We start from the raw sequence: 26285 nt of genomic DNA, 5'->3' as shown, positions 1-26285 counted from the left end.
ACGCACACGCACACGCACACGCACACGCACACGCACACCCACACGCACATGCACACAACCCCACCTCACTTGCTTCGGGCTTTATCAAACTCTAGGGCAATTTTCAATGCTGTGGTGTTTAGTCCAACAGACTGCATGTTGGTAATGATGGTGACCACCACTCCCTGAGGAAGAGTCCTGCCCTGTTCCCTGGGCCCTGTGACTGCCTTGCCACTAGACTCACTGGGCAGCACCAGCAGAACGCTACTGGCACCCACAGCGCCCCCTGTGTGTGAGACATAGTGCCTGCGGCTCCGGCACTGGCCGTACTTCTGCAGCTTCTCCACCACTAGCCAGCCCTGAGCATAAAGGCCGTCTTTGTCCCAGGAGGCCTCGGTCTTGTCCACTGGGGCCCAAATGGCCAGGGCCGTCTGGGGCTTGAGGAAGCCAGGTAAGACGGCATTGGGGTCCGCGAGGCTGGCCAGCTGGAAGCTGTAGAGAAGGGCGTTCCCAAAGAGAAGCAGATCCCCCGCGGTTGAGAGGAAACCACCTCCAGCCCACTTGTAGGAGTTGTCCACATATGGGCAATTCACCACGCGGCCTTTCTTGTTGAGGTGGTAGTACCTGAGCCATGGGCATGAGAATGGTGGCGAAGGAAAGAAGGATAGAGAAAAAGCAATGGAGAGAGAGAGAGAGAGAGCGTCATCATACATGAACTTACAAGGCCGGACCCCACAGCTTTCCCATTCTGGGTTATGGAGAAACTGACTCTCAATGGCACAGCCCTCCACAGTAAACAGAAGACGCCACATTGCCACTCCACACAGGTAAAGGATGGAAAAAGTTGAATGTGGTCAGGGGGTTGCCTAGTGATTTCATATTAAACATATTTTCAGTCATCCAAGTTGGTTTGATGACAAACTGTTGTTTCTTTTGTCAATTTTGAGCCCCAGTGTTTCTAATGAGAAAATCCTATTCTACTGCATTTTTTATTAAACTCTATTTTGTTCCATTGTGTGCTAATCTACACTATGCTGTGTACTGTGGCTTACCTGGAGCGGCGATAGATGATGGGATCATTCTCATCAGGGATGGTATTGAGCATGCCCAGTTCACGGAACATCTTGGCCATGTGATCGAGGAAGCTCTGGCCAGCTGCCCTCTCCACCACAGCACTCAGCAGGCTGAAGGCATGGGTGGAGTACAGGAACGTGGTTCCTAGAGAAACAAACACAGAGGGGGGGGGGGGGGGGGGGGGGGGGGGGAATCATCATTATATGGAGTATGCCACCTGCTGAATAATGTATTGCAATTGTACATGTTTAGTATATCCCTTCCACCAAACTGAGGGATTTCTCATCAGTTTCCCCTGGGATGGATTGTATCCCACTGGCCCAACAGGGGAATACTTCACTAGCTTTTACAGGTCCTACAGTAGCACTTGTTCATATAAAAGGCCAATGCAACAGTGATGACACCGAAAATAAAGATGTACCTGGTTTGTAAACAAGTGGGTCATTCTTGAAAAGGTCTAAAGCCTGGATGACATTTTCAAAGTGGTCTTTGAGGTAGTACTCTTCCTGTTCAAACTCTTTCTTTTTCTTGTCCTCTTTGGTCTTGTTGGTGCCATCATCCTCAGCTCTGGTTTTCTCTTTGCTCTCAGCACTATTCTTTTCCTCCTTGTCATTCTTTTCATGCGTCTTTAGGAGGCCTTTGGCTTTCTCCCTGTCCTTCCTCACCTTCTTGGCATCCTTCTCATAGTGACGAATACCACTCAGGTGAGACAGAATCAGCCGTGGCGTTATGGTGACCTGAACCCAAACCCAGAGTAAGCAAAAGGGAAAATAAACAAGTACAAAATACACAGTTCTCATTTCCTCCCAGAACACCATTTAAAATATCAGCACAAAAAAAATACGTGTCCTAAATGTATCTGGGTCCTAACATACCATACACACTCTGGACTTTATGGCGAATGTTGACATGACTCACGGCTTCTCCTTCAAATGTTTTCTCAGGGAATTCAGGCACGTATTTCTGGACAGGGGCATCGAGGTCCAGCATGCCCTCCTCCCACAGGCGGGCGGCAGCAGCGGCTGTGAGTGGCTTACTGATGCTGGCGATACGCATCACCGTGTCCGGACTGCAAAGCACTCGGTTCTCCAAATCAGCATAACCCATTCCTGAGGGAATAGAATACATTTGTAAAGGTCTCACAAAAGACTACTGATGGTAGCACATTTGACTAGACGTAATGGCACATGTGAAACAAGCACACCCAAACAGAACACACCTTCACTCCAAACCCGAACGCCATCCACGGACACACCAATAACCATGCCTGGCGCTCCCACCTCATCCTGTGTCACGAAAAAGAGGCACGAGTGAGAAAGTATTTAGACTAGAGTTATAGGGTAGATACAAACTCTATATCGGCCAAAACTATTTCGAAATACAAATGCTTAACCCCTGTACCTGTACCTTTATCCGTCGAACCAGATCTCTACTCATTTCTATGGCTTCAGCATATTTCAACTCTGTTTGAGGCTCGTTGGCTGTCTCGGCATTGCAATGTTCGCTGTTATATGCTTGGTGTTTTAACCCAAAGGCTAAAACAAACCCGGCACCTAAACCCAAAATCCAAAACTTCGACCTTATTTTAGCAAACGTATGGTATAAACTCTGTCGTTTAAGTTCCGCGTATGCTCTCGTCGGTTGTTGGTAAATAACGCCTTTAAACAGCTTGCTAGAGTAGTTTGTTCGGGTTGTCAACAAAGGATAAGAGCGAAACCTTCCAGGACAGCCTTTACATCTGACGTGCATATGTTCCAGGGATAATAGTAATACACGCGACATAGTCACTAGATCTCCTTAATGTGTATATTGGACAAATAAGACCACAGCAGTACCACTTTAGGTCAAAGGCTGCTAGTTCTGTTAATCGAATTGTAACAGGCAAGGCGAATCGATTTACTTCGAACTAGACATCAACAGTTGAATGCTGATGTAATCGTTCTTGAATCGTGCCTGAGTCGTCTTGAGCGTAGTCTTGAGGGGCTGGTTTCCTGGACATGGATTAAGTGTAGCCCTAGACTAAAAGAACATTAAAATGAAGATCTCCACTGAAAATATTTTAGTCTAGAACTAGGCGTAATCTATGACCGGGAAACCGGACCAATAACCATAAAAAAAAACATTAGTCGTATATCACGTTGTTTTGGCTTCTAAATGTATATTTCCTTCTCTTGCCTATTTTATTTATGTCGCTTTATACATTGCATAAATCATCAATTGGTAGGTGTAGCTGTATTAGGCCTACTAGTCAATATCATAGGTGAAGAAATGCATGGGCCCATACAAAGTCTTTAATTTATTTGAACTTGGCCTTCAAATAAAAAAACTATGCCCAGATTATCTTACAAAATTACATATAATTACAAAATACACTATATACTCATACTAAAATTCTTAAACTGCACCCAGTCGGGGTCAGCTTTTTAATGTGGCATTATCAGGAATCAATGACAACAGTATTTCCTCCTGGTGTCGCTATTTCCACTCCTTCTCCATAATGAACTCCCTCGCTCTCTACTTTCCCTTTAGGAGTACTGTCACATGCCGTGCATGGCATAAACTACATAGGCCTACAAACTAATCACTACTCTGGTAAGCAAAGTAGTCCTAATAGTCATCTAGCCAAGTTAGCATTTAGCGCATTATGCTTCAAAGCTAACACGTGTCTAGAACAAAACATATCTATTTACTGAATTAGAGAGATCTCATTTCGGATTATGCCATGCAAAAATGACCAGCCAATGTTGCTTTGCATGTCAGTCAAGAAGGCACTTAAATTCAAAGAAAGTGGTCACCAGCCAAGTTCACACACAATGTAAGCCTAACTTTATGACAATGTAGGGGAGACTGGGGATGGTTGTAACAGGGGAGAGTTGTAACACTACCAATTCCACGAATCAGGGATAAGATATGAGTCATTTGACCGTCATAGTTTCCTCAGGCTTCCTTTTCGATCCCACATGGAGATTTACCTGTAGGTGCTGCTGTCTCTTCAGAAGTTACAGCAGAAAATAGAATTCTGAGTTAAAAAGTAAAATAAAATAATGACATAATATTTTGTTTTGAACTTCTAGTTCAAGAAGTAAGTAAGTAATGTTGTATGAGTTATATCAGGTTAAACTATGCACTCTCATGTAAAGAATGGTGTATCAACCTCCTGCTAATTCCAAAGCACCATCCTAATACAGCTAGCTAAACAATGGCCGACAGGGGCGGGGTAAGTTGTAACACGTGTTTTTACAACCATTCCCTTACATACAACTAAAATTTTTTTTTTTGATTTAGGCAATTCCTGGTATTTTATGTAGCTTGTGCCACCAGGCATGCACTCCAGGCCTTACCAATTTCATTTTCCAGCATTGTGACTGTGATTAACAATGCATTTAATTTGGTTGCTCTTGTCACCATTGTGACTCAAGATTGGATTTCATTTGTTTGGTGTCTATGCACATACACTCCCAATATTTACATATATTGTATTGTTGACACCACATATTGTAAATAAAACTGTTGTTTTGGCATATCACTTGGAAGTACCCTTAGTTTTTCTGCATTTTGTCTACCTGTTACAACTTACCCCAGTATCTGTTACAATCTACCCCGCTAGTGGGGTAGGTTGTAACAGAGGACCACCTTGTATTTGTCATCATCTCACAAAGTCTGTGATACAGTTATAGAAATTTAAGTTGTTGACATTTGTAGTAGACACATGTGAGTACTTTGCCTAAAATTTTCAGACGTGTATCTTTAAAATAAAAGGTAGTTTTAGGTGCTGAAGCAAAAAGTGTTACAACCATCCCCAGTCTCCCCTATTCAAAAGTCGGCTGGTAAGACTAATACATCCCTGCTTTTCTAGCAATGTTATTATAATATTAAATTGCAAATTTTTATCTCCTGAGATTTTTGATCACTTTTCAATTGTTCTGGTAAACTGTCTCTTCTTTGTTTTCACTCCTTAGAAATGGTTACAGCCAGTTGTGCTCTGTTGTGTATCCTGCCTCCCTTGCTACCCTAACTAAAATTGGCATGCACCGTGTCAGCCAACCACACCTAAACATACTCCATCAAAACTAAATGGAAACTAAATACCCATAAACCTTGCAGGGTAGCCTCTTAATTTCCTTCAATATAATATTATGCTAATGCTGATACTGAAAAAGAGGCCATATTACCTACTGTTAATTGTTTACCTAAATGTATCCCTTTATCTGTTTATCAAATTGATGTTTACTAACCCAAATTTTCTCTCTTTGCTCGCAAATTGTGATGCTTGTGAAAATATTGTTCCTCATCACCATATCCATTTAGTACATATTCACACATTAGTGGCCGAACTCTACCCACTTAATGTCTCTTTCTTCTCCTCCTAGTCTACACTACCTTTAGTGTGGGATGCTGCTGTAGTCTCTCCTCCTGATGCACTTGCATAAGCCCTCCGCCTACCACTACTCACCCCCACCACACTGTCACACAATTATTCTACCCCATAATCTGTGCTAGCATTTACCTGCATTGTAAATCATTGCCACCATCACCATACTTTTTTGTTATATTACTCTTCTTACCCTTGTAATAATATACCCACTAAGCAGTTCTACTATACTTGAATACTCTGCCCCCATCAATTTAGTATGCATCATGTATGTCCCATGTTATGTTTGTACATTGTGTTCATTTACCACATGCATGCTAGCATGCTCATCCTGATTCATGTATGATTTCATGTCATGATTCCCCTCCCCTTATTTCTCTTTCTATATCTCTACCAGGCTGGCTCCAGCAGATGCCCACCCTGCTTTCCTTGCCCATTGCCATTGTGCTTGCCCTAAGGGGGTTCAGGCCTTGGGCTCCGTTTTATTGTTTTGGTGTTATATAAATTAAATTAAATTATATTATTGATGAATTCAATAATGCTCTACCTAACGTAGACATTATTTTTCAATCCAACTAGGGGTGACACAACAAAGCACAATCACACCAGAGCATATTAGTAGGACCATGACTGCTCCAGAGTGAGTGTGACTGCTACTATATTGGGCAACTTTCAGGAGGCATACCACACAGGCTTCAAGAAAGGAACGCTACAGAAAAGTCACGTGTGCCACTGAAGGTTAGGATCCGTCCTTACCCGTTAACACTGGCAATGGGAAAGTGCTTGGAAAGCCTGAACACTGATAAGCTTTTTTCCCCCATTATATCCTCCCAGACCTTAATAGAAGTTGACCTTGCCTTTAGTGCAAATGTACCCTGTTAAAACCACAGAGTGGCCACTTCAAGAACAATCACAATAAGTGGGAATATGAACGAGTGAACAATGGAACCAAGAGCCCTGAGGTTTTATGGCTTGAGCACGTCAAACCTTAAAAAATCTTCAATGAAAACACGAAGATGAATTTGATACCACTGATGTTCAAGGTCAGCTTGTACAGAAGAACAGACAGATTTGACGTACGCGGTCTGAACTTTTTAATAAGGCATTAAAAGGTGACCAGGCGCTGTGCTATAAACAACACCCTGTAATTACCTGCCATCCCTGCATGCAACCCAAACACTTAGCTGCCACACTAATGGAAGATTAACAGCTAGATTAGATTCTATAATATGACTTGTATAAATACCCCCCTTCTCCTTGACCTCTTCATGCACAGCGCTCTGAGGCTGGCCGTGGGAATCGGCTTCATTTTCAGCTGAGTGGAAGCCCAGGCCAAGAGACTAAATGTCATAAAAAAGGGGAGATATGCCCAGTAGATTTTGTTAACAGTACCCTAACGCTCAACTGTTATCATACCCAACTTGATGGGCAAAGGCAGCACAGGTTCTGACATCTTATGCAATGATGGTCTTCAATCCAAGAAAAAAAAAGATGAAGACTGCACAACAGTTTTCCAACAGCCTTTAAAAAACTTCAAACTTGTGTGGTTTATTTATATTTATTACCTTTATACATTTCATTTACGACATACATTTCAACATCTACATTTAAAACAGTAAAATAAAGACAAAATGTTTCGAACCATGAGCATGAAGAAAACCCCAAATGGATTTGCAAAAAAATAATGCTGCCATACATTTTGTTTTGAGTTTTTAGTCAAAAACAAATCATAAATAATAATAACAATAAAAAAAAAACCTTTGGAGTGTAGGAAAGTCCCTTTGTGTCTAGGACCAAGATTTGGCACAAAACTAATGACAACTAAATTACAATCCAAATGATGGTACTGGAATGTTGGCAATAACTTATATCTACCTAGCAACAAGCTGCTTAACACTTGCTTTCACAGTAGCACCAGTGTACACAACTGATTTAATGCACACTTCAGAAAATATCAATAAAAAAAATTAAACCTTACATGAAAATTTCCTTTTTAAGTACTGAATTTCAAACAACAACAATTATGTGCATAATTTTGGATTTAAGTGCAAAATATTTATACCATTTTATCGTGGAAATGATCAAAGTATGTGCATGACCAGAATGAAATGACGTGCGCCCAATTCCTTATATGTACTACAATTTTTAGTCATCCTATCAGTCATACCATAAATGGCACATGTTCTTCCACCTGATCATTTGTCACAATGCTAAGATGTCGGGGGGGGGGGGGGGGGGGGAGAAACTCAAAGTACTACAAAATGCAGACATCATTATGATGATGCTTAGAAATTGGTTGGGCTGAGTGATAGCGTTACTCTATTTTGGCCCTTTCCAAAGGATTCTTCTTCTCGGTCTACCTTCCTTCTCTGCTCTTTCGCTGGACTCTGCTAAAAAGCAGGAATGGTGCAAACAGGGTAAAGGTAAAGCGCCTAGTTAGCTGCTCTCCACAGTGAGGCGCAAAGAAAGGGGCAGGGGGGCAGGGTGCAGAGTTCATGGCAAGCGAGGTGCAAAATAACCACAAATCTTTAACACAAATGCAAACATACAGGAATAAAGGTGGAGGTGGACCCAGGTGGGGAACTGGAATGGGGTGCGGGTGGGGTGGGGAGGCAGACCACTGGCTCACATATTATTTAACTCCATTAGAGTTTGGTCCAACATCTGGTTCATTTCGATGTTCTCCTCTTTAGCGTGTGCGAGTTTCTCTGTTAGAACATCAAATAAAAAAAACACACATCTTAAATATGACATACATGATTTAAAAAAAAAAAAACAATGCATGCAGATGGATCCATAAGCACACTTGCTTCCCTTTTTAGCACTCTATAAATGCCCAGGCAGTACAGTTAAATTATCAGCCATTTGTAAATTCCACAGTGATGTCATATAGCTTACTTGAGTGTCACCGTTAATCCAGACATTCATGCATAATAAGCTAGCCAAAGTGGGACAGAACTTTTTGCGGTCTCTGTCCTTTTGCAAAACCAATAAACAAGCCTTGCAGCACACCCATCTCATCTCCCAACACTGAACATGCTTAATATGAACAGGTTGTTAAGTTGGAGATGATGCATTACTCCTAAAGTGTGTATCAATAAACAAACAGTAGAGAGTTTACAACAACTTTTTTGGAGTGATACAAGGTGTTGTATATGTTTTCAAAATACAATGTTCATCTCAATTCGGACACGCTGTTCGTATGAAGGTGTGTTATGTATATAAAACCAGTAGTTAGGACTCAAAACATCCAGGTTAAGTTTAATCCTCATTCAAGGCCAGTCTTAGTTCATTAGAGAGGAGGCGGTTTTTCTCAAGTTGCTGGTAGAGGCGATCTAGCAGAGCACATCAGTCAGAGAGCAGGTAAAGGGAAGAGAGGGAGAAGCAGCGCATCAGTCGGAGAGCAGGTGAAAGGAAGAAAGAGAGAAAAAACACAGAGTGAAGGACAAATCAGAACAGCAGAGAAGACTCAGCAAGAGAGAATATTGCGTGTTAAAGGGGTATTAGTTCACATCCACTGGTATTTTTACATGTGGTCAATAAGACGGTTAATACGGGACACGGTTACAACTATTGAGGGATGATGGCTGAAGACACGGAGACACTTGTGACTTTGTGGACACAGCAGGCGAGTCACTCATTACCTGGCTGACGAGGTGACAGCTGTTCCACCCAAACTACCACAGGGTCTCACAAAATCACCGACTGACTTATTGAGAACCAGTAGAGACAGGACAGCCATTATTTACTGGACCACATTTAGTGCTGTGTGTTTACAATATTTTATGAGAGTGAGAGTGAGAGAGAGACTGCGAAAGAATGAGTGACTCAATCAATAAGAACGAGAGGATTCTCTGTTGAGGGAGGGCCTGATTGGGGAGTTATTAACACTAATGCTGTACTTCATAGTGCAAACAGAGGATCAAATTGGCAAAAAGTACATATGTCTGAAGGAAATGAAGACCCTATCTCATCTTGCCTTCACAGCAGTCTTACCTACACACCAGCCAAGGGCAAATAGGTTTCTATATATGGTAGTGGTATAGGTGATATCAAACCTTAGGCCACGATCCCCACTTCACTTCAGACTGAATGACCTAAAGTGTTCTAGCAGCAGGTAGCCAGCGCCAGCTTCAATCTTGTCTCCTGATACGAACAGTTGGGAGGACAGAGTCCCTTGTTGGAAGCGCTGGTCATACAAACCCACATGATTTGAATAGGCACTAATACAGGATTTGCACTGCATGTAAAATATCTGGACACCGTCCTTCCTTTAAAAATTCTCTTCACCACTAAAGAGGCCAGTAACGATAGATTGCAGTAACATCATTAAATGCTCCTGAGTAATAGATAATCATAACGGCTGCTCAAACCTACCCATAAACAATGAACGCTTACTTGGCATAGAGTGTAAAAGTAATGGCAAATATGCACTGTGACTGGTGGTGGAGCTTCTGAGGGGTTTAAATACATTTCCTTGTCCATTTTCACAATGAGAAAAGAATGTGAACACACAAACAGGTAAAAGGGAAAGGATGAAATAAAAGCGAGAGAGGTAGGTTTAAATACAAGGAAGAATGTTTTATTTATACACAACTCAGAGTGAATGAAAGGTTCTGTACAATAAGTGTGACACACAATGGGGATGGTCAGGTGTGGACACATGGTGTCACAGAAAAAGAAAAGAAAAATACAGAAAAGAAAGAGGGAGGGAGTATGTAAAAGGGAGAGAAACAGAGGGAAGGCAGGTGTAAGAGAGGGAGGGACAGAGAGCGGAAGGGGCAGAGAGAGGGAGGGACAGAGAGGCCATTCGGCTCGAGAAGAGGCGTCTTTGGAGATGTGAAGAGTAAACAATTTATCTGTGTGGAGGAAAAGAAGTAGAGACAAAATGATGGAAGGGCCCTATGGAGTATTAGGGAAAGTGCCTTTTCTCAAGTGAAAAAACACACACACACACACACACACACACACACACACACACACACACACACACACACACACACACACACAGAACTTTAAGGGTGACAAAATCAACATTTTCCTTGCAAGCTATGTAGCCAGAAAATGCTATCAAAATGAGCCTTATTACCATTTTTCACCCATAATGGTCACAGAACAAAACTCCTTTCTTGCATTTACACCATTATGGACATAGAGAAAGCAGCCTAGCACTCAATGATAACGGGAATAACAAAACAAAAAAAACTCAGACAGAGAAGAGCTTCAACTGACCACACTGAAGGAGGAGGCCTCTCTTCTGATCTGAAGTAGACCGCATTAGTAATGAAGGAGCCGAGTCACTCAGGAGGAGTATGCAGAGTTGAAACACACACACACACACACACACACTCATACACTCACTTCTGGGTTACAGGAAGTGGATCTGGTATATACAGAGTAGAACTCTTTTTATTGAAATGCCACCTGCTTACCCATCTAGGGCATTTCAACACAGCCCTGGCATTCAGTATTTAAGGGCTGACAAAAAGGTCACCATAACACCATAAGGGGAGGTGGGGGGCAAATACATTCATATGAATGGTGTGAGATGAGATATGACTTTATTAAAATGACCAGAGATTACTTTTCCAGTAAAAAAAGTAATGCAATTTCTAAAAACATTATTCCACATCATTGCCAGTTTCTGTTCTCGCAAAAGCATAACAAACTAAAAAATATATAAAAATATGGCTTCAGCTGTAATCCATTTAAAAAGGCATCTTTCCTTATCTACAAGAATTGATGACTCAGCCATCAGCAGCCCTGCTGAGAGAGAGAGAGGGAACAACTTGCCAACTACCTCCAAGAAAACAAAAAGAAAAAAAAAAACTACACTGAACACTCTGTTCTTGCTTTTATGGCAAGACCGTATACATCATGAAACTAGCCCATTACAGCTCTAACCAATTCAGCAATGAAGATACAGAACTAGGAGCCATTGCCACCTTGTGAGAACAGAAGTAGCAGATGATGGTTTGAAAGATGGAGACTGGGGGGAAAGGAGGAACAGTTTAAGAGTCAAAAGGTCAGTGTGGGAGAGATGGAGATGGGAAGAGGGGCACGTTATTGAGGTTGGGGTAGGGGCGACAACAGGCAAGAGAGGCACAAGCAGACACGGCTGAGGATGAATTACATTGAAGTCATGTCGTTGAGAGCGTGGTCCAGCTCTTCGCTGATGGCTTTGTATTTGAGTTTCTGGGAATACAACTCGTCTGTGGGTGGAGTGGGTTGGGGATTGCAGCAGGGTGGTGGACGGAGAGGGGTACAGAGGGGTGGTGGTGGTGGCGGAGAAAAGATTGGGGAGAGGGAGAAGAGGACGAGGAGGTGGCGGTGGACAATGAAGGAGGTGGTGAAGTGTCCAATCCAGCGGCAGAAATCAGCGTGAGCAGCCCAGACAAGCGGAGACAAGGAGACAGCAGGAGAGACAGAGGATGATGGGGAGAAACAGAGAGTGAAAGTAGAAAAACAAATTATAATAAAAAGGAGAAACAAAAGCAGGAAGTGGTTGTGGAACGTCACAGAGGGGTTGCAAATATGACGAGAGGCCCTGTCAAATTCCTTAAGAGGACCAGGAAATACTGGCACAACCCAGCGACCTCCAAACCTTACTGCACCCATTTACAGTCACGCAGATTCCTAGGAGTCAATAACTGAACCGGCATCTCTGTGAGAGATTCTTGCATCCTTGCTGTGGAAGGCTGGACTTTGAGCCTTGCAGCCATAAATCAGATAGCTCTTAACTAAGTGGAAACACCACAGCCTAGGACCTAATTATGAAACCGACTCTGACTCTGTAACCGTGTCAAGTCAGCGGTGCGTACAACACTAAGGGCATGAAACACAAAGTAGCCTAGTCATAAAAACGTCAACATGAAGCTTCCTGTGTCATCAGCGCTACTTGTTTGACGTTTCCGGTCATGAGGGAGAGGATGTGAACCAATGAGAGCTTTGCTTATTGGAAACATTTACAATAGAGGAAAGAGAAGAATCCTTCAATATAGCTCAATTAGCAGAGAGAAAGGTGAAAAGGCTAAAGCAGTTATGATTTATAGAATATTAAGGGGAGCTTTTGATTATGTGTGACCGTTTCTGTCTAGACTGTGGTTGAAAACCAGAGTGAAACTGACTGAATTATCCATGTGGCCGAACTCTTGGCTTTACATCCGAGTTCAGAGGAACCCATGTATAAGTGAAAGGGCAGAAAGTCATACCTTCCAGGTCGTCAATGGTCTTCTCAAGCTTGGCTACTGATCTCTCAGCGAACTCAGCACGAGTCTCAGCCTGTGGGACACAAGAATCACACAAACTGTTTCATTCACTCACTCCTTCTGGCAGACATCCACCCAATCTACACATAAAGGTCATACTCCAAAGGTGAGGCGCAGTAAAACTTGCCTCCTTCAGTTTGTCGGTGAGGACCTTGATCTCCTCCTCGTACTTGTCCTCCTTCTGTGAGTACTGTGGGTGGAACGCAAATGACATGAATGTCAGGAGTGTCACCACATTCCTGAGGAGGCACTCCCTATATAGGGTGGGGGATCCCCCTCACCGCCCCCAGGTGTGCTGCTGCAGACAGCCAAGTTACCAAAGAGTTCACAGTAAACACTACAGTGCAAGTTTTGGTATCGTTTCATAAAAGACAGCACTGAGCAGACATCATTAAAATCCAAAGCGGAGTACAATGCTGTCCACTTTCAGCTTCTCCTGGCCAGTGCACTGAGCAGGACTTGGAGAGGCCAGGAGGCAGGACACCTACCTTCTCAGCCTGGGCCTCCAGGGACTTCAGATTGTTGGTCACGGTTTTCAACTCTTCCTCAAGGTCAGTGCATTTGCTGGAGTTTCACACGAGAGGGAGGGGTGCAGAGAAGAATGGAGGAGGAGAGCACAAATAGCAGGGGATAGATGGGAGGACCAGGGAAATAACAGAAGCAGGTTGGAAAAAGGAGAGAGGGAGAGCCAGAGAGAGAGAGAAAGGTAGAGAGAAAGAGAAAAAAAAGTATAAAAAATAACAAAGAATAAAAAGAATAAGACCAGGGCAATTAAAATGTAAGGGAGCCCAGAAACTCCAAACACAGCAGGAATGTCACAAGAAAAATATCGTGCCACAAACACACACCCACAGAGACACAGACACATAGACACACACACTCACACACACACAGACACACCTTTTTGATACTAATGACGTTAATCATGCAGCATTCCTGCTAGGTTAGAGGGGCAAAACTACACAGAGATTCAAAATAAACAAAATAAAAACAGGGCAAAAAAAAGAAGGCAAGGAAGCCAGACAGAGAGTGCAAGCAGTGAGTGAGAAAAAAGCATTTCCCAGCGGGGCAGCTATTATGGCAGCAGCACAGGAGAAGGAGAGCAGGAGAGGCACGGGTTAGAGAGCATTGGCCATGTAGTACCTGTGCGTCTGAGGCTCGTAATGACTTTGTGGCCTGGTCCAAGACCCTGACCTCCTCCTCTGATTGCCGGACCATTCTGTTAATGGAGGGCGTGACGAAGGCAAGGCCATTCAAATTCGCAGGAGACATGCGTGTTAATAGTCCATGCACAAACAAAACAAACAAAACAAAAACAGTAGTCATGGCCGTTAAAACAGTTAGCATACCAGTTGTTGGTACACCACAGGTCAAACATACAGCTGCTTCTTTGTGGTGGGGTAAACTATCAGCGACATGCAGCAGATTGGTGTTATGCATGAGCAATGTACTGCAGCTACACAGAGTACACTAGGGGTACAGCAACACCAGTGTTTCAGTTGCTCTAGCACATGCAGCAAATCGATAATAATACACTTCACAAAGTTTAATGGTTTAATCTCTAATGAATTGATCTGACAACAAGTGATCAATTGTCATAAATATAAACTAAAACAGGGCAGGGTGTCCGAATCAGGGCCTGGGGTCCGAATCAGGGCAAGGCCTCCATCGGTCCTCCATCTTACCTCTCAGCCAGCTCAGCACGCTCCTCCGTGCGCTCCAGCTCAGACTCAACAATCACCAGCTTACGGGCAACCTACCAAGCAGACCACATACTAGTTACAGCCTACCTAACCAGCCTTAATGGTAACAACACTGGGTATGCTGAAGCGTTTCGGTATTCATCCATAATATCCAAAAGAATATAAGAAATAATATTAAAAAGTACATCATTCAAATGTTGCTAGACACCTAGAATGAAAAATGAATTGCTGCTGCTGATGATGTATGCTGAAATAGATACACACCAATGTGTCTGAGCTTACACAGCACATAGATGGTGGACTCTTAAACCAGAAATACACACAGCTGCTTTAAACTATGAGGAATCTTGGAACAGGAACGAGCAGTGGTGATGTAAGGTTATACCTAGAGTATGTAAGAGCCGGTAGTAGCTATGCGTGATGGGGGTGGTTGTTTATTTACAAACGGTCATCAGGCTTGGAGTTGGTGACATATGTCTGGCTGCACAGTGGGGATCAGTTACAGGGCATATTGGCAGAGGGCACCAACCTCCTCATATTTGCGGTCGGCCTCCTCTGCAATGTGCTTGGCCTCCTTCAGCTGGATCTCCTGCAGCTCCATCTTCTCCTCATCCTTCTGAGCTCTGTTCTCAATGACCTTCATGCCTCTGGAGACAGGTGAGGGAGTGAGGGAGGGAGAGAACGCAGAACGCATTATAAGTCAGGCCTCTTGATGTGACTGGAACTTGACCCCAGTCAATACCTCCACACAGCAAATCTGTGAAGATGCCATGGCAACAGCCCTGCCGGCAACCACCTACACTCTCACTCAAACAATCCAGTGGGCAGACATAGAAAACATAAAATATTACACTACCAGCAGTCCTAACTGGCTGGAAATGAGTAAGAGGACGATAGAGCGGGGGAGGGGGGCACACTGCGATGTCACTCGCACATGAAAGCCAGGTCAGGTCCACACACACAGTGGGCCTATGTTTAGGCAGCAGGCCCTGGAGAGCACAGAGGGCCAGTGTGTGCTTCCAAACAAAGACAGGGAAACACGGCCTTGTGCCCCGTGAATCGCTGTTTATTCGTGGCCTGGCTGTTTATCCTTAACCAGCTCACGTCTGCGCAGGCTGCCAATAAACACCAGCAGCCGAGCCTCAACTTCCTCGGGCACGCTCACAATGACTGGCCTCACAGCACACATACATCACCTTTCGTGTCAAATTATTGCTGTGGAAAACGTTTCAGCTGCAACAACAGACACTGCCTTCATAGAAAGTCATGATCAATTTTTAAGGGGCCTGAATGAAATCACTTGTTTTTTTTCCTCCCCACCCTTTCCTGGTTCAATGCTTTTAAAAAACGTTCACATGTCTTTAAGTTAATGAGTGAATGTAGGCCTGCTTCCACTCAGAGCAGGTTTCAGTAGCTCTGAGAGGCTGCGGAGGAAGTGGTGGCACACTGTTAGGTTTTTCTCAAAAGAAAAAAGTCAAGAGCTAAAAAGTGAAACCACAGTGGGAGGAACTAAAGAGATAAAGACAGAGAGAATAGAGCTTTCAATAGAGAGAAAAAAAGATCGAGACAGAGAAAAGAAATAAAAGTGACCCAAAAAGGTTGATTGGCTGTAATGGGTGAACACTCTCACAAATCGCAAAGCCATCATAACTTTAATTGTTTGATAAAATCCAAGATGGCGGAAAATCCAATATGGCGGGAATTAATGTCATAGGACACTTTAAACTAAACTTGATCCAAGGAATCCAAAAGTGAGTGCCTAGAGTCATGGATTTTTCCACCTCATCTACAATGCCTAACGTAGCCCCATGCAGCGCATAGTATTACATTTAAAAGTAATGTATGCTTGTGCAATCACATAATAAGAAAAGGTAAAAACAAAATGGGTGCAATAAACCTGTGGTTCTATGCCAGTGATCCTCCTCAGCCTCTTGCACCTTCCCTTCAAGCCCTCCCCAGCCCCCCACCCCTTTCTCACCTCTCGCTCTCATCTGCGGCCTTCTCGGCTTCCTCCAGCTTCTGTAGAGCGGTGGACAGACGTTCCTGAGCACGGTCCAGCTCCTCCTCAACCAGCTGGATGCGTCTGTTCAGGGAGGCCACATCCCCCTCGGCCTACAAGAGCATAGCAAGGAGACCACCTGAGTATGACTGTAGAGGCACATGCCGTGTGCATGGCCTGAGAAGACCCACAGACCGGCACATATGGACAATCCAACACACCAATACAAACACACACATTTATACACAATTCAATGGTAGGTCTGGATGTAAAGAATGTGGTTAACTTTTGGCACGCTTATGGTCCTCATTAGTAGGTGGGTCTGACTTGAGCTGATCGAACAGCATGTACATTTTATGGCCAGCTCCTTAAGTAATCTGTCAACAGAGGAGCGAAAAAGGCCAAGAGGCCTCTCCAACATTGCGCGCACACACACACGCGCACACACACACACACACACACACACACACACAGCATAGAGTGTGTGTGTGCTGGCAGTGGTAACTGTTGAGGGAGGGCCGGGCAGGGCTGAGCTTTGTGCATTATTACTGGCCTCTTGAGAGAGCATTAACGAGGAAGAAGCTGAAGTCACTGTGGGCTGCTGTGGCTCATACTCACTGCCTCAGAGGCACCACAGGCCTGTCCTGGGGAATCAGTCCTGCTTGTTTTATTAACTTCAACTTCTTTCTCTCGTGCAACCTCTAATCATACGCCACAGAAAGTTTTTTATCTTAAAGGTCATAAAACTACAGGTGGCCAATTATTTCCAAACCCCAGTAAATTTGACTGGGCATATAAGAGTCATCCTAACGCAAGATATCAGCTATTTGCACAGCAATTGTGGCTTGGACTCCGTGTGAGACACAATCAAGCTGTATGCTAGATCCACTTCCTGGCGTCATAATGGAGCTGAACTCTGCTGGAGACTCCTATACAGAGGCCTCAAGCACGTGCTGTTTGGAGCGTGGGGGCAAAGTGCATCTTGTGTCGTCAACTGAGATATGCGGACGTAACACAAAGATAAACTGACAGTATCTCATCTGCTTCTCTGGTCCGCTCACAGACCACACCCTTACAGAGGTTTTTAAATAGACGTAACCAACTTACAATAATGTGCATCTTAACTACCCATGTTGGTAGATTCTTGCAAAGAAAACCTGTCTTAGTTAGAGAGCGGGAAAGGCTGTGACCGTAGCATCAGAGAGAACAAGGTGGGTCCCCCTTACTGTGTGAGGGTGCGACACAGCGTCATGAGTCGTTATATGTCGTTTGTCCTTATATGGCAAACTAACTTTAAAACGTTGGTTGTCAGGTCCCAAAAGGCTTTCCACCGAGCCCACGGAGTAGCTGAGGCTGCGTTTAAAACAGTCTTAAACCTTCAAAGGCCTCCGGGCCAAGATCAATCCAACAACCTCATCATTCCCATCACAACAAGCTATGTTGCTGGAATGCCATCTTGCAACCTCTCAGCTTACTGAAAAGTGATTAATAACGCGTGTTTTGCCGGTGTAATGGTCACATTTCCCACCAGTATTCGTACAGATGGAGTTATAGGAAATATGCAAAACACGTTCAACCACCGAGAGGCCCAGTCCAGAGCGATTTTGAAGCACGCTTTAATGAATTTAACGACTGTTTATGAAGATGCTCACGACTCATGACACTGGGCTAGACGCTGCGACTAGCAATCTATTTGATAACAGGTTTAAAGTTGGTGGGGCTAACGCTCAGTATTTCACACGGCCCTAAAACCACCGCGGAAAGTCAAATGTAGGCTATGCATGTCTCTGTAGCCCGTCGAAAAGATAATCTGTTGTTGTGGATAAATAATAAGGCGTGTGCAGGTTATATTTAGCAGGTTAACTAGCTGGTGAGCGGCACAGCAGGGTGCAACGCAAATTCCGCTATGTCAAAGCACCACATCATCTTGCTTAGTATCCTCGCCTACTCTCACTGTGCCCACAAACATATCTGACATTGCATCACCAATGAAATGACGGTGATTGCGAAGATGCCATAGATTCCAAAGAAAAAAGAGAAGAGGCGGGTACAATCACTACCGGCATTACTTTGTATCAAATGAATCATTGAAGGCTTACTGTTTCTCTGGATTTCCTCTCCAAACCCAACTCCTTCTGCAGCCGATCGGCTTTCTCTTCAGCACCGTCTGCTTGCTGTTGCAAAGATTTTATTTTTCGTTTTACGGCTTCCAGAGATGTTAGTCCCGCCATTACGCTGGCTCTGTCTTAAAATAGTCGGTTTAGGCGAATTTCCCTAAAATTTCCACGGAGCGTCTTAACGCCCTGGAATGCAAGACGCTGACTAAATAGCTGCTCTACGCTGTGCTTGCCTCGAGACGCTCAGCAACGCCTGCATTACACCGGAAGTAACCATGTTTTCATAGCCGAGTATTAGATAAGAACTTATACACTACATTTAACAAGGCTATTGTTTTTATATCATGTATTTAAAATGGTGGTTGATGTAAAGTTGAGAAATTTGTATGGTTCTTGTATTTAAAAAAAAATGTTTTACTATGTCATGCCTTCGTATTACCGTTCATTAACCTGATGCATTTCAGTAGGTAGGCTATTACGACCTGCGTAATGTTATTGTGCGCCCTCTGCTGTATTTATTTGCGCTGTGCAGGAAAAAATATACTGCGCTCTTGACTGGGATCAACACAGAGATTAGGTTTGACATAATTACGTAACCGCATCACCAAAATCAAAATGAAAACAAAAACAATAATCAAACACATTTACGATTGGCTAAATAACATACATCACGTACAAGTCGGCTCAAGAATTTACGCTTAATTGAAAACTTAAGATATTTCTTGAAGTTATAGTTCTCATTTACACCAATAGGTGGCACTTTAGGCCTATATAATGTCAGGTTTAAAAGTCATATTGCCCTAATTTGGTGCGATTTAGGGGTTCACTTTGCTAGACACATCAAATGACACTTGATAAGTACTCCTGCACGACTGGATAGCACATGAAAGAGAAATCGGCAATACAAATCTGGCATTCATTTAGTATGACCTGTAATTTCCCGATCATATTACACATAGCCAGCATAGCATTCCTTTAATGGAGTTCTTCCTAAAATCATTTTTGCCCAGTGACCCATAATTTAATGATACTATCGACCTTTTTAACTGTGACTCTCCAGTCTGGGATGTTAATTAGCAGATGGGTTCTCTGCTCTCGGATCAGGGTGTAGCCACTGAAAATACATAACCACAATTTCCCTCAAGTGTTGCGTTGCGTCTGAGCCTAGCAATTTAAAAATCGAACTTAAGATGTCTTTTTGGAAACCAAAACAGGACCTAAAATGGGAAGAAAGCGTTTAAAAAAAAAGAAAAAAGGAGGTCAACCATTTTGAAGGGGACTGCCCAAATGGCAGTCTTTACCATATAAAGTCCTGGGCTAAATGTATCGGGCTACAATCCAGTTGAGATGGTTCAGCATCTATTTAATGTTCTTGAAGGGCAATAAAGTAAAAATGCTGCTTGTATTTCAAGGCAGTTGTAGTAGTAACTCTGTCAAATGTTACGCAGCTCATATGACTAATACCACCAAAAGAAAACCACATCCTTTACGACGGTGAAAGGTGACTCTTTGACCGGTGACACCACTTATAAACATGCACTGCACAGAAAACACCTCCTGTGACATGACAGCCCTTAAGACAGGGTTTGTCCACACTAGATTGTGGCCTTATATCGTACATGTTACAGTAGCCTATGTAGCAGGGACACGGTTTAAGAACTGTCACTTCACACAGCAGGCAACTTGGAAATATGGACAATTTGTGGGGAAAGCAGTGAACAGTGAGAATGGTGTGGCATTCCGGTGTGACCCTTTATACTTACGTCTGTGGCTTTCGTCTCTGCAAGTTCCAGTTTCTCTTGGGCATCTTTAAGGGACGTAGAATATTTGTCCAATTCATCTTCAGTGCCTTTTAGCTTCTTCTGCAGTGCTACCAAGTCATCCTCGAGCTGATTTTTTATTTGCGTGTGATAGGTCAGAAGGGTGATCAGCAGGAAGCAAAGCGTGTGCGCGCAGAGGACGCGAGGGAGGCAATGTACAGAGACAGAGAGGAGACAGAGAAAGAGGCAGCAAAATTATAAGTAGGTTAAGACCAGCACGCAGAATACCTTGTTGGCCGTCGCATCAGCGCCCAGCAACTTTTCTTCAGCGGACTGGAACTCCTCAAGTATTTTATCTCTCTCATCTTCGGTTATACGCAATTTCTTTTCCAGCTCTCTTAATTCATCCTCTAACTATACATGCACGTAAACAATCAGCATTAGACATAGACATAAATCAAAACAAATCAATGCAGCTACATCTATTTTATTGCAATGTAATCACGTTTATGCGTAAAACGCATAGCCAATATAGGTTGAGGATTAAATCACAATTAATTACAGATATTAAATATGATCCACGTAACGGATTAACAAAAGCAGTTTATCAGCTGCAAACGATATTTTCCCATCAAGAAAGTCAAAAGTAGCTCATTCAAACATGCATCTGTTAAAAAACCCCACTACATTCCACATTTTGAACTATCTTCCATAAAGGCTAAATCCACACCGGATGGGTAATCCGCTCAAATTGAGATTTAGAAGTTTACTTGGCATACCATGCCATCCCTCGTTCTTTTCTATGGTACACTTTTATCTCCCCCAAATAAAGCCGACCTGTTTGCTCCTGTCCTCCGCTGTCTTCTTGTCTGTTTCAGCCTGCTCCGCTCTGTCCAAGGCATTTTCCTTGTCGAGCTTGAGCATTTGCATCTTCTTCTTGATCGCATCCATGGCTGATTATTGTTTGTTGGCTTCACCCAAAATTCAAAAAAAAAGTTCACCAAAGGGGATGTGAAGCAGTGCCTGGTTACTCTGAAGCGACTGTGTTGGACTGGTGGCTGAGCCGGAGTGCAAGCACTAGCCAGACGCTCTGTCAAATATGTAGCCTACTTCCACAAGTGAGCGAGTGAATTCCTTTGGACATCCAATACTTTTTTGGAAAGGGCTCCTATGGGTTCCTGCCCCATGCCCTGTTTTTTCTATGGATGTGAAAAGTGATTCGCTGTTGCCAAACATTTGACCGTTGATATGACTATATATGGGATGTGATGTTCCAAGGAGGGAACGCTTTTTAGACGGCTGAGCGTATTCTTAACGCCTCAGAGTTAAAATACAAGAAGATATCCGAGTGAAAAGCACCAGGAGTCCGGCGAGACGAGTAAACATTTTTCAGAGGACTATATTTTCTTTCCGTAAAGGCATTAAGCCAAGGCAAACATCCTTTGTAAAGGCTATCCCACATACAAACTCTACTCTAAGAAGTATAAAAACTTAATTGCTTCCACTAATTTTTTACAGCAAGTGAGTTCTATGTTTTAGAAGGCCAGATTGTGATTTTATGACATTGACATGGCTGTATGGTTTGATATGAAATGCCTAACTTATTGTAGAGCGCTGGAAGATGACGCCTTTGTCAAACGCGTGGCTTTTTCAACAGCCACCGCCAGTACAGGAATGCAAACTTCGTGAAAAGACCTCCTGGGTGGTGTCCTATTAGCACTAGTCAGGTGTTACAGATGGAAATGGTGAGCCGCTGGCGAAAGAGTCCTCAGCCACTTGAGACAATATTCCTGAAAAAAGTGCAGACTGGCTAAATGATAATGGCCCGAGAACCCAACAGGCTCTTAGCGCTCGATGTCTGCTTTAAGCTTTTTTGATGGGGCCAACAGCTCTGTATCGGTATGCAGACTTCTCCGTCTATGACACCTCCCGAGGTCGTTTTGAAGAAGCAGCTGTTAGACGTCCACTGGGATGGCTTTACTGTCATGTCCCGAAATGTCCCAGTGAAGAATCTGTGGGAGTTTGCAGTGGCATTATGTGGAAAGTCACATCAATCAGTGCAGATCAGAAGTAAATGATCGAGGATTGACATTTTAACTTTGGATTATTCATATGTACTGTGGCCGTTTAATCCATAATAGAAGCCAAATAAACAATGTTCCTTTTTTGTGTGACTGCGGCCAGAGCCTGTCTTGTTCTATCTCAGTTCCAACAAGCCCACACAAAAGCGTACTGTAATTACAAAGAAAGCCAGACAAAGGCAAATGAGTAAAAGCACAGTCTTGTTCGTGGTATCTTTTAACTCGGGGTATAATAAATAACCTGCCCTACTCAATAGTAAACAATGCAAGCCATTCAAGCCAATCTTTTCATGTCCTTTATGTCCTACTCACTCTCCTTAAGATGCATATATTTTTAGACTTCCTTCTACCACCTGCCTCCATTTGTACATTTCTTCTATGTGGTCAGAGCATCAACACAATGTCAGAAGGCCTCTAAAATCATCAAAGGCATTTTCTTCCTTTGCTTTACCTCTCAGTACCTTATATGATCATTGTAAATACCCATGGGAATGCAATAGGCACGTTTATTTATCACTTCATGGAGCTAGACATGTAATGTGCATACATATCTTAGCATTGACAAGGCATGCCATTAGAGAAGTGTCCACTTCTGGATTAGGTTCAACAACAGCTTCCTAAGCTCTAGTATTGGTAGGACAACTTGGCATTCCACACCCTCTTACCTGATAGTAGTCAACACTGGAATGGGCGTGCCAACATGTAACAGATCAGGGCCAGTTCTGCCCCAGGGTCAAGGCCAAGTCCTCCAGTCTGGGCAGAGCTTTTCAGGCCAGCCAGACTGTATATCTACTCCCAGGGATGACTTGGCTGTCTAGTCATTTATGAGTAAGCATTCAGCATACAGACTGATTTGTGTGTGCGTGTGTGTGTGTGTGTGGGGGGGGGGTATGACTGGCAGCTTATATTAAAAAGGTTTTCAAGATCCCGCAGGTCTTAATGCAAGCCCCGACAGAGAAGCCCTGGCAAAACAATAGCTGGCAGTGAAAATAATAGCCACACATTTCCCCCCCCCAAATTTTACCACACATCCCTCCCCAGCCCCTCCATTCGCAAACAGACTTTGTAAAATGATATTGGAAAGCACATATGGTTTGAAAGGCAGGGGTCAATGAAGCTTTCATCCCTTTTCTTTTGAAAGGTTTCATCGTGCTGTGAACGTGTCACTGCAGTTTACTTTCATTAAAGCTCACTGGAAACAGTCCTTCAGCTGCATGGCTCTGGAGTCCTATCTCTGCACAGACAAAGATGGGGGTCAGCCTCCATTTCACTTTACAACTCCATAAACTTTATTTTCTGAAGTACACTGTGGAAGATCACACACACTTTTTGCCAGCTTTAAATTTAGCTTGCGATTTTGTATACATGGCCAGGAAAACAATCCCAGACAGTCATTCACAGCAAAGTCCGCTGAGTCGGAGAATCTCCCCCACTCCCTGCTATTGTAACAGGAGCTGATCACTGGAGCTGCTAATTGCTAGCTTCTTTCATTCTGAGTCTGTCAGATGAGGTTAAAGGCCGGCATGCTGAACTCACAGAGGCATTCCGGGTATGAGAATAAGTCTCATGATGAGGTATTAGGTATGTTTTCATTTTGCATATTGGAAACGTATAAATAACCACAAGGTCATTTAGTGAAAATCTGATGTAAATAAACAACTAAAAATACTTTTTAGCATCTAGACACCGTGAATCACAGAAGAGGCTGCCTCAGGCCTAGGGCAAGATGGAGTTACTAGCAATCTCAACTGAACAGCCCCGAAAGAGAAAATGTATCTGTTCGCAAAGACTATTACAATAACAAAGTTATCTTTTTCGTGACAAGAGGTTGTTTAATTTGAATGGTTATGCAATGTCCATCGTGGACATTTTTGAAACAATTATTGCTCAGTGCACAAACTGTAGAGATTAAACTACAAATACCAATATTACAAACTACAAAGTTTAAACTCTAAATACAGTGTGTGAAGAAGGAAGAAAGTAAGGCACATCAGTGTGCACACACGCATACTCAATCCCACACAAAAGAAGTTTAAGTGTACACAGTTATTTTGGTTCAGTACGTCAGGCCATGTGCATTTAAACTTGTCCTGCCATGGATGTCACGTTTAAAATAAAAGCAGTATAAATATGATTTCAAACTAACTGTGTGCCTGTGTGCCGGCCTAAATGAGGACAAAACTGAAGTCCTACTTATCGGCCCCAAATTAAAAAGAGAGATGCTAATCAAGAATCTAGGAGGTTTAACCCGGTGGATTAAACCTGAGGTGATAAGTCTCGGTGTAATCCTTGACTCAGATCTGAATTTCAACTCCCACATTAACAAAGTGACCAAAACAGCTTTCTTTCACCTTAGGAACATAGCAAAGGTACGACCATACATAAACCAAAATGATGCCAAGAAGCTTATTCATGCTTTCAAATCGAGCCGGCTAGACTACTGTAATTCCCTTTTCGCTGGTCTTCCCAAGAAAACAACTGAAAGACTCCAGCTCATTCAAAACTCTGCAGCTAGACTATTAACCAAAACTAAAAGGAGAGAACACATTAGTCCTGTCCTAGCTACTTTACACTGGCTTCCTGTTACCTTTAGAATTGACTTTAAGGTCCTCCTCCTCACATACAAAGCTCTAAACGGAAAAGGACCTAGCTACATTGCTAACTCTCTTACTAACTACACACCAGCTAGAACACTGCGATCATCAGATACAGGTCAGTTACAGGTCACCAGAAGCAGTCATAAGAAGATTGGTGACGCAGCCTTTGTCAACTACGCCCCAAAATTATGGAACACATTACTCATTAATATTAGGCAAGCAAACACACTAGACACCTTTAAAAGGCAGCTTAAAGCCTTTCTTTTTACCAAAGCATTTTATTAATTTTATCTGGCACTATTTATTTCTCTGTAACTTGCACTATTTTTACTATTTCTCTTTTAAACAGTTTTAAGGGTTTTATATTTCTTTTATCATGATTTTAGTAAGCCTATCAGAACACCAGGTTCTGATACGATGTTGATCATTTTGTATTTATCTTTTACTCCAAGTATTGCTTCTGCTGCTTGCTTTTATTGATTTTGTGTAAAGCACTTTGAATTGCAACTCTTGTACAAAATGTGCTATATAAATAAAGTCTTACTTACTTACTTACTATAAAACTATTTGCGAGTCTGTCCTTTTCAAGCAACAGTGGGGCCTTTTTGCGCATGTTATTTGTGGATGCTCTCAGCACAAAGGACACTTGAGAGCTGTTTCGTCTGCAACTTCTTCAGTCTACCCTGTTGCATATGTCCCAGGAAAGACAAATGGTCCAATCCCATGGGAGAAGTGTTTCATATGTTTGTCATGGGCTTTAAAAACCCACCCTGTCTCTGGAATGTGACCAGCACTTGTGTTTACCCAGGCAAGCAGCTGTGGCACTAACATGGATTCTGCCCAGATCTGGCACAGACCTCTTCTAGGGTCATCTTCTATGTCCAGTAGGGAAAAGGCTGTCACATTGGCCATCACACTGGTCGTGCTGCAATCCTCTTCCTACATGCCGATCATATGTGGAGATCAGAGGCTCAAATCAAAGGCTTAGGGAACAATCTTTGTAGCAGTAGGGGTTTCCCACAGACAGTCATTTGAAACCGGCCCCTCCCTCACCTGGGCAGGCTCATCCTTCTTTCCCATGGTGCTCACACGAGACTGTTATGTGGCCAGTGGCTAATGCAAATCAGATTGGGGATTATGATGTTTCCCCCTTGTAAATTCTGTTTCATAAAACATTGTCAGGTTATGATTAGGAGGGAGATTTGATCCATGTGCTCAAAGGGGGAAAAGAAAGAGGAAACAGGAAACGCTCCAACTAAAATAAGAGGAGACATGAAAATGGCACAATTACCGCAAGGAATGCGCCCTCATAGTAATGAAGGCAATGTCTGAGTT

General features: G+C 43.1%; 2 protein-coding genes across 7 annotated transcripts; both read right to left on the bottom strand.

Annotated features, from left to right (window-relative positions):
* Positions 1-46: 46 nt before the first annotated feature.
* Positions 47-2883, bottom strand: lactb (lactamase, beta). Its single transcript, XM_080842355.1, has 6 exons — positions 2461-2883; positions 2273-2339; positions 1972-2162; positions 1475-1790; positions 1032-1197; positions 47-603 (listed from the first exon to the last, which is right to left on the bottom strand). Exons 1-6 carry the CDS (start codon positions 2833-2835, stop codon positions 66-68), a joined length of 1653 nt encoding a protein of 550 aa, XP_080698481.1. The 5' UTR covers positions 2836-2883; the 3' UTR covers positions 47-65.
* A 4094-nt stretch (positions 2884-6977) lies between these two features.
* tpm1 (tropomyosin 1 (alpha)) lies at positions 6978-21359 on the bottom strand. 6 transcript variants are annotated; one of them, XM_080842360.1, is made up of 9 exons: positions 21110-21359; positions 20561-20686; positions 16375-16508; positions 14926-15043; positions 14379-14449; positions 13182-13257; positions 12821-12883; positions 12637-12706; positions 6978-8133 (listed from the first exon to the last, which is right to left on the bottom strand). In XM_080842360.1, the coding sequence occupies exons 1-9, from the start codon at positions 21221-21223 to the stop codon at positions 8051-8053; spliced, it is 855 nt and encodes a 284-aa protein (XP_080698486.1). In that variant the 5' UTR covers positions 21224-21359; the 3' UTR covers positions 6978-8050. The 6 variants fall into 6 exon arrangements, with proteins under 6 accessions (XP_080698486.1, XP_080698485.1, XP_080698488.1 ...); XM_080842359.1 differs by lacking the exon at positions 20561-20686 and adding an exon at positions 20276-20401; XM_080842361.1 differs by lacking the exon at positions 6978-8133 and adding an exon at positions 10115-11637.
* Between the last annotated feature and the right edge of the window lie 4926 nt (positions 21360-26285).

Source organism: Sprattus sprattus, assembly GCF_963457725.1.
Source record: "Sprattus sprattus genome assembly, chromosome: 7".
Classification (NCBI taxonomy): Eukaryota; Metazoa; Chordata; class Actinopteri; order Clupeiformes; family Clupeidae; genus Sprattus; species Sprattus sprattus.
This window is presented reverse-complemented; position numbering and strand designations above follow the sequence as displayed.

Excerpts from the sequence above, each read along its gene's own strand:
- lactb (XM_080842355.1), bottom strand. The coding sequence starts at position 2,835 with ATGTCGCGTGTATTACTATTATCCCTGGAACATATGCACGTCAGATGT. Across the intron at positions 1,198-1,474 it reads CCCACTTGTTTACAAACCAG|GAACCACGTTCCTGTACTCC; the intron begins GTACATCTTTAT and ends TTGTTTCTCTAG. Across the intron at positions 604-1,031 it reads ATCATCTATCGCCGCTCCAG|GTACTACCACCTCAACAAGA; the intron begins GTAAGCCACAGT and ends CCCATGGCTCAG.
- tpm1 (XM_080842360.1), bottom strand. The coding sequence starts at position 21,223 with ATGGATGCGATCAAGAAGAAGATGCAAATGCTCAAGCTCGACAAGGAA. Across the intron at positions 14,450-14,925 it reads CCGACCGCAAATATGAGGAG|GTTGCCCGTAAGCTGGTGAT; the intron begins GTTGGTGCCCTC and ends TCTGCTTGGTAG. Across the intron at positions 8,134-12,636 it reads GACCATTGACGACCTGGAAG|AGAAACTCGCACACGCTAAA; the intron begins GTATGACTTTCT and ends ATGTTCTAACAG.